General features: G+C 40.1%; 2 protein-coding genes across 2 annotated transcripts; both read left to right on the plus strand.

Annotated features, from left to right (window-relative positions):
* The first annotated feature begins 181 nt into the window (after positions 1–181).
* Positions 182–6,668, plus strand: aamp (angio-associated, migratory cell protein). The gene is made up of 11 exons (XM_066687316.1): positions 182–524; positions 683–829; positions 1,279–1,398; positions 1,506–1,645; positions 1,929–2,073; positions 2,481–2,564; positions 2,746–2,861; positions 3,549–3,646; positions 4,241–4,331; positions 5,454–5,608; positions 5,851–6,668. The coding sequence occupies exons 1-11, from the start codon at positions 434–436 to the stop codon at positions 5,924–5,926; spliced, it is 1,263 nt and encodes a 420-aa protein (XP_066543413.1). The 5' UTR covers positions 182–433; the 3' UTR covers positions 5,927–6,668.
* Positions 6,669–7,098: 430 nt separating this feature from the next.
* LOC136711222 (G-protein coupled bile acid receptor 1) lies at positions 7,099–16,068 on the plus strand. Its single transcript, XM_066687318.1, has 2 exons — positions 7,099–10,389; positions 12,859–16,068. The coding sequence occupies exon 2, from the start codon at positions 12,984–12,986 to the stop codon at positions 14,016–14,018; it is 1,035 nt and encodes a 344-aa protein (XP_066543415.1). The 5' UTR covers positions 7,099–10,389; positions 12,859–12,983; the 3' UTR covers positions 14,019–16,068.
* The last annotated feature ends 3,625 nt before the right edge of the window (positions 16,069–19,693 follow it).

Here is a 19,693-nt window from a genome sequence, read left to right on the forward strand (position 1 = left end):
TGCAATACTGGATTGTTGCACTTCAAATCCCACAATGCCATCTGGTCCGCTTCTTCGCCTCAACCAAACCCACTGGAGATGGTTTCCGATAGCCCCGCCCATATCCGAGTCTAATTGGTGCTTTCTCTGCGAACGGGTACTCTGGTTGGATGGCCAACAAATCAATCAAACTTTCAATCTGGGTTCGGCTGCATCTCTTTTAACACGTGAGATTAGCCATAAGGATACACGCGTCTTTACATCTATTGAACTAACTTCAATATATCGATAAAGAGTCTGATTAGGACAGTAATCGATGAGTCCAAATTATGTCGTTTTTTGGTTTTGACAATAAACATCAGAGATAGAGAGTCGGTCACGCTGACAACTTTTTAGTGTAAACATTCATAAACTGTGTGGCAGGGATCCCACTAGGCACATAGGATCGGACAGCATGGAAAACACAGAAGAAGTTGCTGTAGATTTACACGGGGATGAAGAAATAGTGGAAGTGATCGAGCTGAATGAAACCGAACAGACCCCAGGTAATGTAAACGCACATTTTCTGAGCTCGCACACCATGTCCGCCTACCAGCCATGTTGTGCCATGTTGACATTTGCACTGTAGTGCTATATCGGGGTCGTAGATATTTCTAGGCGCTTAAAAAATGACATCCAATTTGCATTTTGTATTTTCGCTAAGACGACTTGGCTGAAGAGCTGGAAGATGTGGATTTTGAGGAGGAGGACGGAGACGGGAATGTGGCGGACGATGAGGACTGGCAGACGGAAGATGAGGACATGGAGGCGGGCCAGGACGACAGTGAACTCACCTTCTCTAAACACACAGGTGACTGTCGGTCAGCTCGCCGTATGATCACACAATATCGGGATTAATTTACCTAGGACAGTTAGTAGGGTTTCTTAATTCTTATGAACTCTTGGGTAATTTTCACAGATCAGAAATAACCATGAACGTGTGCCAAGTGCTGCTCATGGTGGCATATTCATGAGACAGGGTCCTGGATTGGGCCCAAGTGGATTATGGGAGTGTTTGATAGGATGTGTCTGTATCTCATTAATAGGTAGCCTTTTAAGAGCTGTTTAGGCATCTGTGATCATATATAATGAGTTAGTCAGGAAATATAGTTGACCAAATTGTTAAAGTTCAATATAAAAAACAAACAAAGTATTATATGACAGATTCTTGAATGTCTTGAGTGAATACCCAAAGCTGATGTGGAGATGGTAGGCTGTGCCCAGAGCTCACTGATAATATTCCCGTTTGTTTCTTTGCAGGCTCTGTTTTCTGTGTAAATTTAGACCCGGCCACTAACAGCTTGGCAGTGACTGGCGGTGAAGATGACAAGGCTTTTGTTTGGAGGGTGAACGACGGAGATGTGGTCATGGAGTGTACAGGTATCTACTGTAGGGCAACGAAATAGGATAATTTACACCTTCCGAGATGTTTTTTGACAATGTATTTTTAATGACTATTATTAATCCGGTGCTGCGATGTCTGACAGGACACAAGGACTCTGTCATCTGTGCAGCCTTCAGCCACGATTCGACACTTGTGGCCACAGGGGATATGGGTGGCCTTATAAAAGTGTGGAAGGTGGAAACCAAGGGGGAGATCTGGTCCTTTGAGGTGGGAGATCTGGAGGTGAGAGCCTGGTAACCCCAGCTTGCTTCAGGGACTGGTGCCCTCAAACCACATATATGGACACTTTTTTACAAGTATAAAATAGTCAGTGAGTTAGTTTTTCTGTTAATGTTTCATGTTAACGTGTTTAAGGGCCTTATTAATTACATGACATTCAATTTTATCGTATCAAACCCTAGTACCAAGTAGTATAGATTACTTGGCTTCCACGATAGCAATCATAAATACCTGATGTATCTGGGTTTTGATTCGGTGGTGATGGTGCATTTTGTGTGTGTTACAGTGGATAGAGTGGCACCCTTGTGCCCCTGTCCTGCTCGCTGGTACAGCAGACGGGAACATGTGGATGTGGAAAATCCCCAGCGGGGAGTGCAAGACGTTCCAAGGGCCTGGCTGCCAGGCCACCAGTGGGAAAATCCTGCCCGATGGTAAGAACGTAATCTCGGATAGCACACCTGAGTTGAGTCTGAGTGGGGGCATCTTCGCTGCCACAGGAGCTGACATAACCAAACAAAGTTGGGTTGCAGAACAAGAAAGGTTTCTGTCTAAGTACCGTGAAACAAAGGGCAGGAATTTTAAACAGGGAGCCTGAAGTGTAGTTTTGCTATTGTGTAAGGTTACTGTACAATTAATTCAGCTTTGTATTCTTGAATATCATTACTACTACTGTAGTCCAGCCATAGTAGTCATAAAAATCATCCATCTATCGGATGTCCATTTCACTAAACAATGCGATTAACATTCTGTCTGCCTTGCAAAGTGTGTAGTGACAAATGCTGGCACAGGTGTTGTGTGCTGGTGGACAGCAGCAGATTTACTGTGTGATATGTGGCAGGAAAGCGAGCGGTAGTTGGCTATGAAGATGGAATAGTCAGACTGTGGGACCTGAAACAGGGCAATGCCATCCATGTACTGAAAGGTGAGTAATCGTATCATTCTGTGTGTCCTAATATAATGAACAATTTGAAAAATGATGCGCCTGTAAGATTCTCGGACAAGGAGGCTGTCAGGTCAATGTTAATCACTGTTCTTGCACTAGCACAGTGTGGATTTGTAAGTGCTGCTCATGACAATATTTTCTGTTGCATTTATAACCTCAGGACCGGATGGGCACCAGGGTTCCCTGACCTGTATGGCCTGCAACAAAGATGGCAGCCTTGTGCTGACTGGCTCGGTGGACTGCAGGGCCAAACTCATTAATACTGCCACAGGAAAGGTCAGTCCTGGGCATCAAACCAAAAAAAAAAAGATGCAATAATAATATCAGAATGACCAGGAATTAGAAGCACAGATCTATGTTTTGAAATAGAACTAAACTAAACAAGAGAAAGCAACTTGATGAGATTCTGCTTTTGTTGCTGTATCACACAAACTCCATTTAGGAGACTGAGGTCAGTTGAATATTCAGATTATCATGCGTTAAACTAGGTGTCCAGTAGGTGGCACTATGTGACATCCCAGGATTTACTCAATAGGGATGTGTTCTTGCAGATTTGCATGCTAGATCAAAGGAAGATGAGTCGTTTTGCACATATGGAAATCAGGTGTCCTGCATTGGCACAACATGAAAATATTTAATCAATAAACGTCTCGGACGGATAGGAAATTCAAGTAATACTGGCACTATTATCAGCAGGGTGTATGTTCAATTTAATGTACAGCATGTTACATTTACTGCTGCATTAGTTACTGTTTTCCAATATCCAATTAACATATTCCTTTCTGTACTATTTATTCAAGAATACTGTCTCTGCTAAATAGTGTATTATTCCTACATCTACTGTACCATCCTTAACCATCTTTCCTTTGTGGCCAAAACAGAGAATTTAGTTTTGAATGGAGACGTTTAGTTGTGAAAAGGTATGGTAGTCGTGTTGCTGTAATTGTGGGCGTGTGATTGCAGGTTGTGGGCGTGTTCTCGGAGGAGGGGAACAAACCTCAGAGCTCAATGGAGGAAGAAACTCGGTCGAACTCTGTGGAGGCTGTGGGATTCTGTAACGTGTGAGTATGAAGCACTCTTTATAGCTGACGTTTTGAAGGAATACTTGGGTCTGTGTTTTGTATTTGTAAATACAAGTTTATCTTGTATTTACTTTGTGTTCTAGTAAGTAGATAACATTTTACAGCAGCTGCACCAAGCGCACAGTCGATGAACTGAACCATCATACTAAAGTGAGTCTGTATGTGTTTGGAGGAGGTCTGAGGGCAGCTCTGGCATAATGGAGAACCAAATTAATAAACAGATGCACATGACAGACCATGAATCTAATTGTTCCCGATTTACTGGTGCCAGAGGTAGTGCAGCAGCGTTTATTCTCAAAATGTTGTTTGATTACAGCTCTTGATAGGGAACAATGTACTGCCTCAGTAGGTAGGCGGACAATGAACACTCAGGGCCCGATTTAATTAGAATAATCCCAGAGTAGTTTATTCAGCTCTAACGAAGTGCTCCGAAGACGGGCAGTCAGGAAGACACGTCTTAAGTTTTTCTAAAGAACATACTATCATATAGAAGATCACTCCATTGGTTCTCTGACGCTTCTCTGCTGTGTGCTACCATGAAGGAGTAGGAACTGTTTGCTAACTCTGTTGCAGAATGCCTTTGGCTGCGGTCGCTTACCTGGATGGGACTTTAGCCATCTATGACCTTCCAACACAGAGTCTGAGGAACAAGTGTCAGCATGAGGTAAAGGCCGATGGAAACATTTACATGTCTGGTAGTACGTCTCATCCCCACGTGCCGTGTTTAAGTGGAAGGTTTTGCAAGTAAAATGTTTTATCTCTAAGCCTTGGTGGCCAGAGATGACCTGCACTGCACCAAACAGAAAGACCCATTCATTTACACCAATCAACCATAACACTATGACCACCTGCCTAATATTGTGTAGGTTCCCCTTTTGCCACCAAAACAGCCCTGACCCATCGAGGCATGGACTCCACTAGACCTCTGAAGGTGAGCTGTGGTATCTGGCACCAAGACGTTAGCAGCAGATCCTTTAAGTCCTGTAAGTTGCGAGGTGGGGCCTCCATGGATCGGACTTGTTTGTCCAGCACATCCCACAGATGCTCAATTGGATTGAGATCTGGGGAATTTGGAGGCCAATTCAACACCTTGAACTCGTGATTCATCAGACCAGGCCACCTTCCTCCATTGCTCCGTGGTCCAGTTCTGATGCTCACGTGCCCATTGTAGGCGCTTTCGGCAGTGGACAGGGGTCAGCATGGGCACCCTGACTGGTCTGCGGCTACGCAGCCCCATACACAACAAACTGCGATGCACTGTGTGTTCTGACACCTTCCGACCAGAACCAGCTTTTTCAGCAATTTGAGCTACAGTAGCTCGTCTGTTGGATCAGACCACACGGGTCAGCCTTCACTCCCCACGTGCATCAATGAGCCTTGGCCGCCCATGACCACTTTTGATAGGTACTGACCACTGCAGACCGGGGAGACCCCACAAGAGCTGCAGTTTTGGAGATGCTCTGACCCAGTCGTCTAGCCATCACAATTTGGCCCTTGTCAAAGTCGCTCAGATCCTTACGCTTGCCCATTTTTCCTGCTTCTAACACATCAACTTTGAGGACAAAATGTTCACTTTCTGCCTAATATATCCCACCCACTGACAGGTGCCATGATAACGAGATTATCAGTGTTATTTACTTCACCTGTCAGTGGTCATAATGTTATGGCTGATCGGTGTATTTTCAGTTTCTTCTATTGTTTTGACTAGTGCCACCTAATAAATATGAATAAGCATGTTGTCTTCAGTACCCTCTCCAGTCCCCCTGACTTGTGTTGTGTGTGGCAGGCCGGCATTGTTCATCTCCAGTGGGAGGAGAGCTCTTCGTTGGTGTCCACCTGCAGTCTGGACGGGGCAGTGCGGATCTGGGATGCTCGTTCTGGTGACATGGTGTCAGAGTACCATGGGCACACAGCCGAAATCCTCGACTTCACCCTCAGCAGGTCAGAGTCTCAAGATAAACCAGGGAAAACCTCGTTCTAAATATTTAGTTTTTTTTAATTAGTGTTTGCCTGCTGTCCATGAGAAATGTAATGGGTTTATTTTCCTGCTAGCAATCTTTTATTGGTGTTCGGTCAGAGGGCAAGTTCTTGCTGTTTTAATGCATAAATATTTACACATGTTAGTATAGCCCTATTCCTGTGCTGTCCTCCTCCATTAATGCACGCTGTGTCGTTCTTTGCAGGGATGCTTCTCTGGCAGTTACGGCTTCGGGAGATCACAAGGCTAAAGTCTTCTGCCTTCAGAGACCAGACCGGTAAAAAGGAAGTGCGTTGGCTTGTCGTGCGGTACTGGCAGTTATACATCTTTCCCGAGGAGCATCAACAGATAAATGTGGACAATATGACATTGCTGGATAATAAGTCTGGTACATAACATTTGGTTTACGTCTAAAGCATTAATCCCGCTGCAGACGTATCTAAATGTCATTGTTGGTTAGGTATTCTTCTCTACAGACGAATCTCTCTGTGTCAGGTTCAAATCCTGTGTTTTTTTCATTTTTTAATTGATTCTCGGTTTGTGGAAAACACATCTGAGATAACAACAGATCCTACAGCCGACAAAAAAGCAGACAATCTGGTCAATTGAAAATGTACTCCTGGTAAATGCAGAGATAAAAAGCTTCAGGGCAGGCTTGTTTTGACAGTGAACAGCATTTCCTCTTGTAGATATCAGTTTTAAGATCATAGTTACAGCCTGAATAAACTTATAAACAGCTAATCCCAGCTATATAAGTATTTTGTTTTGTGGTTTGAGATTTAAGAACCTATTCATTCAATTGAAAGCTTCCAGTGATAAAGGCTGACATCCACAATCGAATAGAAATGCAGGCTGAAGTCCATTTTATTGGGAGTAGCGTGGGGGAGGGAGTCTGTGCATCCAAAAGGGTAAAGCAGCTTGTTTATGAACCACATGCAGCCATGATGTCAAAGTTAATGCAGTGTAAATAAATGTGCTCCTTATCTCGTCGACTAAATACCATTAAAAGATTGTTTAAGAAAAGCTCTGTGCTGGTTTAACTTCCCTGGTCTTTATAAGCCTTGCTGGAGCGCACTGCAGGAACTGTCAGTCGGTCATTAGTTCACCTAGCTGCTGAAGAACAGTTTAGAGTAGCATCTGTATTTATTGTGTTTTGTGTGTGTGTGTGTGTAAATTAGGTCAGTCTTCCTATACAGTTCTGTGTGTCCTAGTGTACATGCTTGCAAATATATCAATCAATCAATCAATTTTGATTTGTATAGCGCCCTTCACAAATAAACCTTTAACTGAAAACCAATATTAAATAAACTTGTATATTTATAATCAGTATGAATCAATTATGAAATCAGCTTGTACTTATTTAGAAAGATATCCAATATAAACTTTTAAATTCAGTGAAACTCTACTTATGCACAACAACGACAAAACAACGTGGTTAAAAGTTAAAAGATTAAAATTAGCTATTTTGAACAATTTAACCTGGTTAGTAATTAGTTTCAATTGTCTTAGTGTACACATCATACATACCAATCTCAGTATTTTATTTGTACAGCGTAGTCTAATCCCGTATGAAAACGAATAGAGAAGCATTTGGAAATCGGCCATGAAATCTAGTGAAGAAACCAAGTTTTTATTTTTATGACCTTCACCTTCTGTAATCAGGAAATGAACCATAGATGGTTAACACTTTCCAAACCCATTGGTTGCCATGCCAGGGTGGAAAGTGGACCATCTTTAGTGCTTACTTGGAGTGATAATGTGTTTGTGTCTAAAAATTAAATGACAAATAGGAGTTGTGGCAGTTTACCCTTTTCTATAGTTTTTTTTTTTTTGTACTACAAGAGGAAAGTACTGTAGATAGTCAATAAATCTACACTATGCAGTATACAGTATATGGGCATCATGAGAGAAGCATATACTGTTATGATCCATCATATGAAGTCATCTGTGAATGTTTCTGTTTGGAAGCAATGAATGTCACAGGTTGCCTGTCACTAAATACTAATAGCAGTGGCCATAGTTAACTTGGCAACACCTAGACAGAGGTTTTTTTTTTTTTTATCAGTCATCAGTCAGGTTTATGAAAGATACTTTAATTCCTGGACTCGGCAGACGTGTTCAGAACCTGTTTTTACTTTGCTTTGCTATGTGGTCATTTGCACGTGTTACCAAAAAAAAGGGGCATTTGGAAGCAACGTTTTTTATTTGTTTGTTTATTTGAAGCACTCCAGGTGTCAGTTAAGCTTTTACCAGTTCACCTTTCCATTTATTTTTATGGCATAAATTCTTTTTGTTCTTTTCAAATCTCTCTATCGGAAATACCCCTGGGAATGTTTGTGTTGCTTTTTAAACAAGAGTAGGAGCTGGTGTATCTCTCCTGCTGAAGAGAAGAATTGCATGTCTTTAGGTTTTCATTATTATGACACTTTAGTTAAATGATGAGCCTGTGTGACACGTAAACCTGGCCTGTTAGACCACCAGGCATGATTGAATACCAAAGGAACACTTAACTCACAAGTCTACACACTACATTAACTGAAGTGTCAGTAATTATCCACACCAAACCCCAATTTTTTATTTATTTATGGTTTATTATCTACTTTATTTGAACTTATTCTCATCACTTAATGGAATAAAAGGATAACAATACAAATTATAAAATGCATAAATATGATAGAAAGGAGAAATGGCATTTGAAACTTATATTAATACAAGATTTAGCATCCGCTTCTCGCATATGATCTATTTATATATTTATGAAAGCATTTGTGCTCCAAATAAGCATTTGAGTGAGTATTTCTGCCATTTCCAATGCATTAGGCTGCTTTGCATCTACACGTAGATGATCAATGTAAGATAGCTCCTTACATTCAAATTATAATTTAACAACCTTTGTATGAAAGCAGGACAGCTGTTCTTTCCTTGCTCTTGATTTTAAAACTGAGCTTGTACCTCAGATGCTAATGAAACTGTTTGTGTAATTCGTGAAGATATTCTATGTATATTTATCACTTTACGTGTGCAGTTATCAAAGGTAATGTTTAAATGGCATGAGCAAGGCTTACTGTGACTGACAGGTAGAAAAGAAACATGAAAGCTCAATGTATGCACTTCTTCACTGTTTTCATTGTCCATGCACTTAGCATTCAGTGTCATTTTAAAAGCACTGAAAAAAGTTATGTATGCTTAATACATTTTTCCCTACTTCATGTCATTTGGGTAATGTCTTCCAGTTGGTCTGCGTGATGCATTGATATCCATGTACTTAATGTATTTTTAAGGAATTTAAAGAAAAGCAATATGTTAGCTGGGATGCTGTATTTTAAACAGAAGTCTGTCTGTGACTGGAAAAGGGAGTGATCTGATAAATGACTTTATGGTAATGGACGTCTGGCACCACATGCACTTGTCTGAATTGTTAATGAACAAGTCCATATGTTTATTAAAAGTTGAAGAAGCCAGCTATAAGACATTCAGATCTAAACACTACAGAAGATCTGGACTCAATGTTCACCGATGGTGCCAAGCTGTGGGATGCATCTGTGATAAGTCATAGTATCGCAAAAAGGCTCATTTGGTTGTTATCCACAGCCTGGTATCACCAGTACTAAGTTTTAAGGTTTTACAGCATGTATTTTTCATATAGATGTTGTCGCTCTCTGTGCATTGTTACCATCAACTCCTGGCCATTGGTCCATTAAATAACGTAATGGAGCTGATAATGACTTGTGTAATGGAATGGATCCGAATGGTGGCATGGTGGATTGTGTTATATTTTAAGTTATTTTGCACCTGGCCTTAGTTTTCCCTGATTGAAATAAAATATTGATGAGATAAAGACTAAGATGGTCATTCAAATGCATCCAGGGATGGGAGACTGGGATGTGCATTTCATTGCTTTAACAGAAATTAAATACAAATAAACTACTCCTTGAACGTATGCATCTAAGGGTGTTATACAAAACAAGGGGTTTTCTCTGAGATGTTTGCTCTTCATCCTCTTGCCAAAATAGGATTTCCTTCTCTGTAGTTACCTGTGGTTGCTTGAAGATTTTAGTGGTGTGTCCATCTGCTAGAGGTATTTATTTATCTGTTATAGATGTCTGTAAAATAAGAGAAGAACCGCCCCTTTTGTTTAAATAAAGTTGCATATTAACCTTTGTTCTACTAAAACCAATTCAAAATATATCGCTTTCTGGGCACGCTTAAAGGTTTGTTTGCTTTAACGTCTTGTTTCCTAACACTTTCCTAACACCTATCATTTTCGACAACTATTTCAAGAGAGGCAGATCCTTCTGATGCAAGTCACGAAAGTCTCCAGAGTTTAGGTCGTGCATCTCAAGTCCAGCATTTTAGTATTACATCCTCTTAACGTCAGAGCAAAGTTAATGTTTGGACATTTCACATCCGTTTGGGGCTTGGCGCAACAGGCTCTGTCTCTTTAAGAAATCACAAGCATCATTGCCTTGCTGAAGCTTGCAAAATTAAAGATCTAATTCCCCCTGACTCACAGACGCACTTTCGCTCTGAGAGAAAGGAGTTACAGGCTTCCTGACAGTGGCCGGGAGTGCGGTTCCCACACCCTGCCACCTTCTTTTGGGTTGACAAACGCACCAGAAGGAAGGATATCATCAGACAGAGGGAGACTGTGGGGTTAATTACCACCAGGCTGGATTAAAGTCCATAGCTGAGAACCTTCAAATGCTTTCGCTGTGTGAGACACATGTGGCCATTTCTGATGGAGGTGAGTTGAAGAAATTAGTCCTGAAGTAATAATAATAATAATACCATACTTGTCACTACAACTATACATTTTAATAATAACAGTAAAGACTTTGATAGTGCTCTATATTGATAGATAGATATACACATGCATGTAACTTGTCTCTGTTTATAAAGTTATTATGAAGTTTGATAGTTTAATACCTTCTTTAAGCTTTAAGCTAAGCTAGAATATTTAATAACAGATTGCATAAGTATTATAAATAATATTAAGAAAACAGAGACCTATCCCTTCTCCCATGAACTTGTATATTCACAAAGCGAATTGTTTAAACGTTCTGTAAATGCGTTTGTTGACCTTTGCTTTTGATCTGTTTGATTAATATAAACGTCTTCAGTGCAGCTTCCATCAAGACTTTCTAATAAACAAAACAGGACATGTGGTTTTCTCTTAGCGGTCACATACAGAAAAGTTATTTATAAATCGACTAGGTTGTAAATGCAAATGCATTGAATCAGAAGTTCTTGCAAATGAATCGCTCGGCATCGTGTCACAGACTTACAGACTTCCTCCTAAATTACTTCCCCGTGTCACATGAAATAAACAGCATAGACAAAGCAGCCCACTTAAGTAGCTACTGTGCTTATCATTTCAGATCTTTAAAATACTTAAGGCATACACTTTAAGATATACAGGCACAATACTCTCGATTGCTTGTTTTATTATGAAAGCACCTGAGGTAGATTGCATGACACTTAAGGAGAATGAACTTCTAATAAGGATTTCTTCAAGGATCTGCAGAAGTGGCAAAGGAATATGCTAAAGATACAAACAAAATGTAAAAAAGGTTTTGCAGCAGTACCTCTGAGAAAATGCTTTATACAAGCATATTACGATCTGAGCTGCTCTGTGTGTCCCTAATGGAAAACATGCTCCAGGTGTTCACTGATCATTGGATATCGCTAGAATATACGTTACAGTTCACTGCAGAGGAATAGCAGCCTAATCCACTTGTCCAAGAGTGACAGTTTGAGCCATCGGGATAGTTATCTCGCACGGCATTGGTTTGACATCACTAGTCTATAGCAGCTGTGAGACTCAGTGTGCTCTGAAACCACAGTTTGCAGCAGAAATACCAAAACCCTGTTCTTGTATTATTGACAGTTCTAAGAGTTCAAACTTGTTTTCTTGAGTCAAATAGGGGTTTAGAAAATGAACAGGATATTGATAGTTGCTGTGGCAGGGATAGGGTACAGATTGTCAAGAGTTATAGTGTGGTTCTGTCACTGCAGCCGCCCGGCTATAAACCCTTTCAGAAGCAGGAAGGAAAAGATTAGTGTTGTAGTGTTGAGCTGAGATTGTGAAAGATCTATCTGGTCTTATCTGTCACGGCCTAGGTAATATAGTGTCCTTTTCTAAATGCAGACCCACCAATTCGGTTGAGTGCAAGGAAATGTAGCACAGAGTTAACGGCATAATGATGCTCAACCATATATGAAGAAAGGATACATTGCATGACATTCAATAACTTGAACTATAGACTAAGGCTTCATCAAGTACATGTAAGGTGAACAGGTGGACATCAGCCTGTTTTAGCTAAGGGAATCAGATTGTAATTGTAATGTTTCAGTCCTCAGAATATGCTACTGAAGTTTACACAATATTTAAAAAGAAAGGAACTTCATGTTTCTGTTGCAAACTCCTGTCTCAAAAAAAATATTTGACAAAGGCTATCCTGTGATTGAACATGTAAATCCACGTCAATTTATCAAACTGCACAATTTGACATACATGGGGACATTTACAGGCATGTTTCAAAAGCTTAGTTTCCAGACAGGACATCGAAATACCTTAGGTTAGACCTTTGTAAAAGAACACTAATACTTATACTAATAAAAAAACATCTCCTTCCTGTATCAAGCATTGGCTGAAGTTACAGTTATCAGAGACTCTGAAGACAAGTTGTGGTTCGAGGTCTGAAGTAGTTTGAAGCATGTCTTGCATTGATTCAATTTTAGTTATCTATACATTTTGGTATCAGCGTGCTTTCACTTTCCCCTAGGGCGTTCAAATGAAATTAAACTAATATTTAGGTACTGCTTTCATTCTGGTAGCACTTCTCAGAAATCCAGTTCCTTTTGTTTTTTTGTTTATGGGTAACTGCAGTTGTGATTAAAATACTTCAAAGTAGTTTTGAAAGAAAACTCACAATGAAAACTAAAATGTTTTTATTTGTGTACATCAGATTAGGTGTGATAATGAGGGATAACAGAATAATCAAATTAATATTTTTGATTGCATACTCCAGGTCGTATCCCCAGCATTTTCCAGACCTCTACCTTGGCTTTCACAGGTTTGTCTACAGGATGCAATCCTCAATTATGTCAATGAATGAATCACTAAATGCAATCTTACATGTAATTATACCAGTAAGAGGATCAGACACTAGAGGTTGACAATCTGCTTTACACCATTCTCCTTTTTCCACAGCGGTTTGACCTAAGAATTGTGTCTGCACTGAGTCATCCATTTTTCTAGAAACGCGCACCGTGATGAAGGACAGAGGAAGGAACCTGGTTTGTGGTTGGAAAATACTGTGGAAGTAGCACCCCATCATGGCAAACCAGACCACTGACAGCCGAGATGCTCTCTATCTCATCCAGTGCATCACCATCCCCCTCTCCACTGCCATCATCCTGGCCAATCTTCTCATCATCATAGGCATCGTCTGCAACCAGAGGCTCCACAACACCACCAATTATTTCTTCCTCAGCTTGTTGGTGGCCGACCTCCTCACGGGAGTCGCTCTGCCATACATTCCCAAAATGAGCCTGGAGCGGGAACTGGACTTCCACACCTGTCTCTTGGTGCACATCTTCCCCAATTTCCTTTTCCTGTCTTTCCTGTTCAACCTGGTAATGGTCCACTACGAGCGCTACCTCTGCATCATATATCCCCTGCACTACAAGCACTTTTGGGCCCACCGCTTCTTTCCCTTGGCGCTGCTGGCCGTCTGGTTACCTCCACTGCTTTATGCCTCCTTGCCGGCGTTTGGGTGGAACAACAGAAAAGCTATTGCTATTGGGAATATTACTAACTGCAGCCATAATGAGATGCTTGAAGGTGCTGGTGGAGATTGCTCCACGAATAGGACCTGGGGCAAAGAGTGCTCCTACAAAGATGTCTTCCCACACGCCTTCATCTACCTGGAAGTGTACGGCCTCCTGACGCCAGCAATCTGCTCCATTGTATTCATGACGGTGAGGGTGTTGTGGATCGCTAGAGAGCAACTCCGGGATATCTGTAAGCTCCATCGAGCCGTGCAAAGGGACCATCCCTCGGAGCAGGAGCACAGGCTGAACATACGTTATGTCCGGTGCGTCGTTGCCGTGTCTCTGACCTTCCTGGTGTGCTGGGTTCCCTACATCATCTACATGCATGTTTCCATCATCGCCCTTTCACAGGATGAAAAGGATAAAGACCCGAGCACATACATCATCCTCAGCTGTACTGGCATAGGAAGCATGGCTATCATTCCCGCTATCCTGGGACTAGGGAACCGACAGTATACTGAGCCTGTCATGAACGTCTGTGGAAAGTTAAGGGACAGGTGTCGGGAGAGCAAAGACACAGAGGATTTAACTCTCTAACCCCCCAGTCTACCAGCTGGGATGCATTTGTACACTGATACCTCACACTCCAAATTGGATTGGAAATCCTCTCTCAATTACTTAATTGAACCCTTAATTGAACTAATAATTTCCTAAATCAGATTATATTTTATATTTTTTAACAGTATAAAATGGTATATGGAAATTATTGTAATAAGGAATCAACTTGTTATCAGTTACACTATATAAATTTAAAGAGTCAAATGTAATCAAATTACTTCAGTTAAGGGTTCAATTAAGTAATTGACAGCTCAGTTGGAACAAAAAACAGCCGAGTAGGTGGTACTCCAGGACAGGATTGAGAACCACTAGCCTAACCTATTAAGTATTATATGAGTAATATGGAAAATGTATCCAAGTCAGTGGGACTGTTATGCAGATTTAAACTGTGCTCCAGCACTACAGATCAATGTTTTTCACACACAGACTGATGATGCAAATGGTCACTCAGCCTATATAAAATATACCTTTAGGTCTAAGTGAACCGATCAACAACAGGAGGAGTGAATGTAAGCGTATCCTCATAAAAATGTACGATTGCTTCTAATGCACCTGTTTTTCTGCAAGACCATGTGTTGCGAAATAGGAAGTCCATTGTCCTTTCGGTGTTAACTCAATATATTTACATTTGTCTGTGCAAACACTATCAATCTGAAAATGTGAAGTGCAGTTCAGAGAGTGCTGATTTATACATTGTAAAAACTCCAGCGTTTTATATCGGCCCTGGAGCCTCTTTTAGATTTTGTATCAGTTGCGTTGTTGCCTACAGCCCCAGTAATTAGGGCATATACAGAGAGAGATGGAAAGAGAATTTGGGTTGGAGTAAAGGATTCCTAGTGATTTTATAAGGGAACATATTATGGCTAATTGCGTGTCACTGTCTTTAAAATGAAGGAAACGGTACTATATTTAAAGTACGGAAGTACAGAATCACTTTTTAAAATGTGACTGGTTTGCATGGAATTATTTTATTTGTAAATGTATTTCCTTACATTTACGATAAAAAATATATAAATTATTCTGTATGAAACACTTTATTATTGCTACATTATGTATATAAATTGGAAAGGCTAACAATGTTTTTTAAATAATGTGTAATTGTGCATCAAAACGCTTGTGAACGTTTAGCATTTATAGCTAAGATGCAAGTCATCCTGAATGTATTGTTTTACTCAGGGCTGAATTTAGATAATCTATTTTGACAGTGGCAGAAAGAGCACAATAATGTTTCTCGGAGCACAGATTTATATTCAGTTTATTCCCATTAAAATGGTAGCTATATTTTTGTATCTCTTATTCACTGTTGGTTTTTACAAAAGACTCATAAAATATTTACTGTAGAATGTCCAGTAGACATTTTCAGAGCATCTATGTATGATTTTAACAGTTTTCGCAATGCATTGTGCTACTTTTCTTTCACAATTCTTAATTAAGTTATTCACAAAGTTCCACTTCAATCAGTGTAAGATCAACTTCAAATAAATGTAAGATAAATGCACAATTTTCAAAAATGGACATTAAACACAAACACACATGCAAACTCTTTAAAATACTTTAAAATAATAATTCAGTAAAACAACAGAGTGATATTGTGTAATTACATGAATTATCAGTGCTCTGCTATTGTAATAACATGTTCATATGTGTAATAGTATTATGTCACTGAATGGTCATTTATACAGTAATTGTTTGGTTTATTCAGTATTAGTATTTTCTACCATTGTCAATATTGCTATTTATTTTTGTATTTAATTATTTCCTTTATTTATATTGTTATTTTTGATTACTTTTCTTACACTTGTGTTTTGCATCTGCATTGAATACTTGAATCACCTGCACACTTCTGTTTCAGCCCCAGGCTTGCAGTTGCCTTCATAGTAGCCCTTGCATTTGCGATACTGGGAAGAGAATAAATAATTATTTGAATACAGCACTTACCTGCAGATTCTGGTGGCAGGACGGTGAGAGATGTGTTTGCCCAAGATAGAGGACTGCACGAATGGGGAAATAAAATCAGTTTTGCCCTGTACTTTTTCTTACACCTACTCTGTCCAAGTTTTTTTTTTTTGTCCTTTCTTGTTGAGCCAGAAGTTAAGTTAGAAGTTAGTCTGAAGTTAGAAACAGACACAATATATATATATACACCGATCAGCCATAACATTATGACCACCTGCCTAATATTGTGTAGGTTCCCCTTTTGCCGCCAAAACAGCCCTGACCCATCGTGGCATGGACTCCACTAGACCTCTGAAGGTGTGCTGTGGTATCTGGCACCAAGACGTTAGCAGCAGATCCTTTAAGTCCTGTAAGTTGCGAGGTGGGGCCTCCATGGATCGGACTTGTTTGTCCAGCACATCCCACAGATGTTCGATTGGATTGAGATCTGGGGAATTTGGAGGCCAAGTCAACACCTTGAACTCATGATTCATCAGACCAGGCCACCTTCTTCCATTGCTCCGTGGTCCAGTTCTGATGCTCACGTGCCCATTGTAGGCGCTTTCGGCAGAGGACAGGGGTCAACATGGGCACCCTGACTGGTCTGCGGCTACGCAGCCCCATACGCAACAAACTGCGATGCACTGTGTGTTCTGACACCTTTCTATCAGAACCAGCATTCACTTTTTCAGCAATTTGAGCTACAGTAGCTCGTCTGTTGGATCGGACCACACGGGCCAGCCTTCGCTCCCCACGTGCATCAATGAGCCTTGGCCGCCCATGACCCTGTACCCGGTTCACTGCTTTTTCTTCCTTGGACCACTTTTGATAGGTACTGACCACTGCAGACCAGGGACACCCCACAAGAGCTGCAGTTTTGGAGATGCTCTGACCCAGTCGTCTAGCCATCACAATGTGGCCCTTGTCACAGTCGCTCAGATCCTTACGCTTGCCCATTTTTCCTGCTTCTAACACATCAACTTTGAGGACAAAATGTTCACTTGCTGCCTAATATATATCCCACCCACTGACAGGTGCCATGATAACGAGAATATCAGTGTTATTCACTTCACCTGTCAGTGGTCATAATGTTATGGCTGATCGGTGTATATATATATATATATAATCAATAGGGATTCCAGTTGTGAGGAATATTATTTTAATGATAGTTTTAGTTTTAGGGAATTTGTTGCTTGTTTTTTTTCTAGTTATGCTTTTAGCTAGTTTTATTTATCCTGTAATGTAGTGTAGGTTTAAGATTAGGGAGATAATAACAAACTAGCTGTTCTAATCTTGCTGGTGGTGCAGACTTTGTGCCCAGCAGTGTTATTGTATACTGCTACAGATATTCATCTATTTAATCTGGTATTGAGTCAAAATAAAAATAAAATATGTAGGTGAATTTACCCAAGTGAATTGTACTCCAGGATTTCTGCCATTAAGACTGTGTGAAGAACCTATTAGGGCGAGGTTTTGAGGTCCCCATCCTCATTTGAATACTGGGGTGGTGTAGTCAGAGTAGGGTGTTATAGCATCATCATCGCCCGAGACAGTTACATAGTTATTACACAGGGTGACCCACACTTACACACATGGAACTGGAGGGAACTGTCACAAGAGTTTGTAAAGACAATATGTAACCCTTGTCCATGTAAACACTGGGGAAAGATGAGTGTAGCAGCATGGAATGTGTCCAGATGAAAAAGAATAAACTTCCTCAGAATCTGTAAACCACAAAAATTCCAGTAAATTGTCTTACTGAATAATATCTATTGTGTACACAGGATGCAGATTACGTTTTTTATTGTTTGTTTTACGTCTGCACTTGCTCATACATTAAGCATACAGGTCAATATCCAATATATATATATATATATATATATATATATATATATATATATATATATGTGTACTTCAAGAAGACCGAGATGCATCACAGTTATGTAATAAAATATCAAGTGATATCAATTGCAAGATTTTAGAGGAACTAGTACATCACAATAGATAAAAAGATGTTGCAGAAATAAAAATTAAACAATGCAACTGTCATTCTCTTGCACAAAAAAGGAGACAAAGATCTGAAGAAATATAAGCCTATTAGTCTTCCCATCTTATACTCAGTATTTACAAAGGCACTAACACATTGCCTTCACGACACCCTGGACTTCACCCAACCAAGAGAACAAACAGGTTCAGGGGATGTAACACAATGGATCAAGTCTTCTGAGTATGAGGAAGATCTAGAGAATATGAACTTCAGCTGTGGCTGGACTTTGTTCAAGCAAGCATTTGATTCAGTATATACAAACTCAGCGATCAGGCCCCTAAGATACCAAAACATTGAGGAAATGTATGAAATATTATACAACAATGTCACATCAACAACCCAACTCCACCTAGACACTGACAAGATCAAGATCTACAAAGAAATACCTCTCCAGAACTCTTTACAGCAACACTTTAAAAAGTGTTCAAATATTTAGACTGAGAAGAAAAAGGAATCAAGATAAAATAAGCTTACTTGAACAGGAAGAACAGATACAAAATGGACAAGGGAAGCGATCAAATGGATCCCAAGGCATTAAAAAAAGACCTAGAAGACAACCACAATAAAGATGAGAAGATCTGCAGGCGTGACATGGAACAGAGAAGATGTAGTGGAAACATCTTGGGGAGGCCTTCATCCAGCAGTGGAGCAATAGGCTGAAAAGTTCCTGAAAAGCTCTTGCAGTTGACAAAAGAGAGAGAGTGAATACAGTCAGGAAGGCATTTGATTGTACTGGTGAGAGGCAAAGTGTGGGACAGTGAATTCACCAGTGTTTACCCTTTAGGTAATATAATGCAGTTTAGAGCCTGCTTTCATTATTCAGTTGCTAACCTGATAGCTGAACCTTCACAACATTTTTTTCAACAGCAAATAATTTCTGCACTTTTTGCTGACATCAAGAATGATTAGTGGTGACTATGATTCAGCATTTTATTCTAGTGGTTCTGTGAGAAAGCAGTGAGCTGTCTCCCCAGTCTCTTGGTTACTATCACACAGCTCATTCTTTTAATCGTGGAAATCGTTTCTCAACATTTTTCCCTCCCTGAAACAGAAGTTAATAAATGTCTGAAAAAGGCCACATTGCCTTTGATCCTTAAAGTACTATTGTGTCTCTTTAATATACTATTATTGTTTTATCCTCTTACGCAAGTGAGGTACTCTTATAATCAATCTAGGTTGAATCCTGTATAGCTTTAAATTTAAAACAAACTGCAGTGATTAATGAACAGTGATAAGGGGACAGTGGAAAAACTGACTACCAAGCAACAGTGGACTGAATTTTGCGGAATTGATGAAAATGAATTGCAAAAAAATCTTCCACAAATTCTAGTGAAATTCTATGAAACTCTACTACAGTGAGGGAAAAAAGTATTTGATCCCCTGCTGATTTTGTACATTTGCCCACTGACAAAGAAATGATCAGTCTATAATTTTAATGGTAGGTGAATTTTAACAGTGAGAGACAGAATAACAACAAAAAAATGCAGAAAAACGCATTTCAAAAAAGTTATAAATTGATTTGCATGTTAATGAGGGAAATAAGTATTTGACCCCTTCGACTTAGTACTTGGTGGCAAAACCCTTGTTGGCAATCACAGAGGTCAGACGTTTCTTGTAGTTGGCCACCAGGTTTGCACACATCTCAGGAGGGATTTTGTCCCACTCCTCTTTG

The sequence above is a fragment of the Amia ocellicauda genome, chromosome 16 (assembly GCF_036373705.1).
Source record: "Amia ocellicauda isolate fAmiCal2 chromosome 16, fAmiCal2.hap1, whole genome shotgun sequence".
In the NCBI taxonomy this organism is placed as follows: domain Eukaryota; kingdom Metazoa; phylum Chordata; class Actinopteri; order Amiiformes; family Amiidae; genus Amia; species Amia ocellicauda.

What these genes read in the sequence shown, in the direction of transcription:
- aamp (XM_066687316.1), top strand. Translation starts at nt 434, where the DNA reads ATGGAAAACACAGAAGAAGTTGCTGTAGATTTACACGGGGATGAAGAA. An exon ending in TGGGAAAATCCTGCCCGATG is followed by an intron (nt 2,074 to 2,480) that starts GTAAGAACGTAA and finishes GATATGTGGCAG; the next exon opens with GAAAGCGAGCGGTAGTTGGC. An exon ending in GGAACAAGTGTCAGCATGAG is followed by an intron (nt 4,332 to 5,453) that starts GTAAAGGCCGAT and finishes TGTGTGTGGCAG; the next exon opens with GCCGGCATTGTTCATCTCCA.
- LOC136711222 (XM_066687318.1), top strand. Translation starts at nt 12,984, where the DNA reads ATGGCAAACCAGACCACTGACAGCCGAGATGCTCTCTATCTCATCCAG.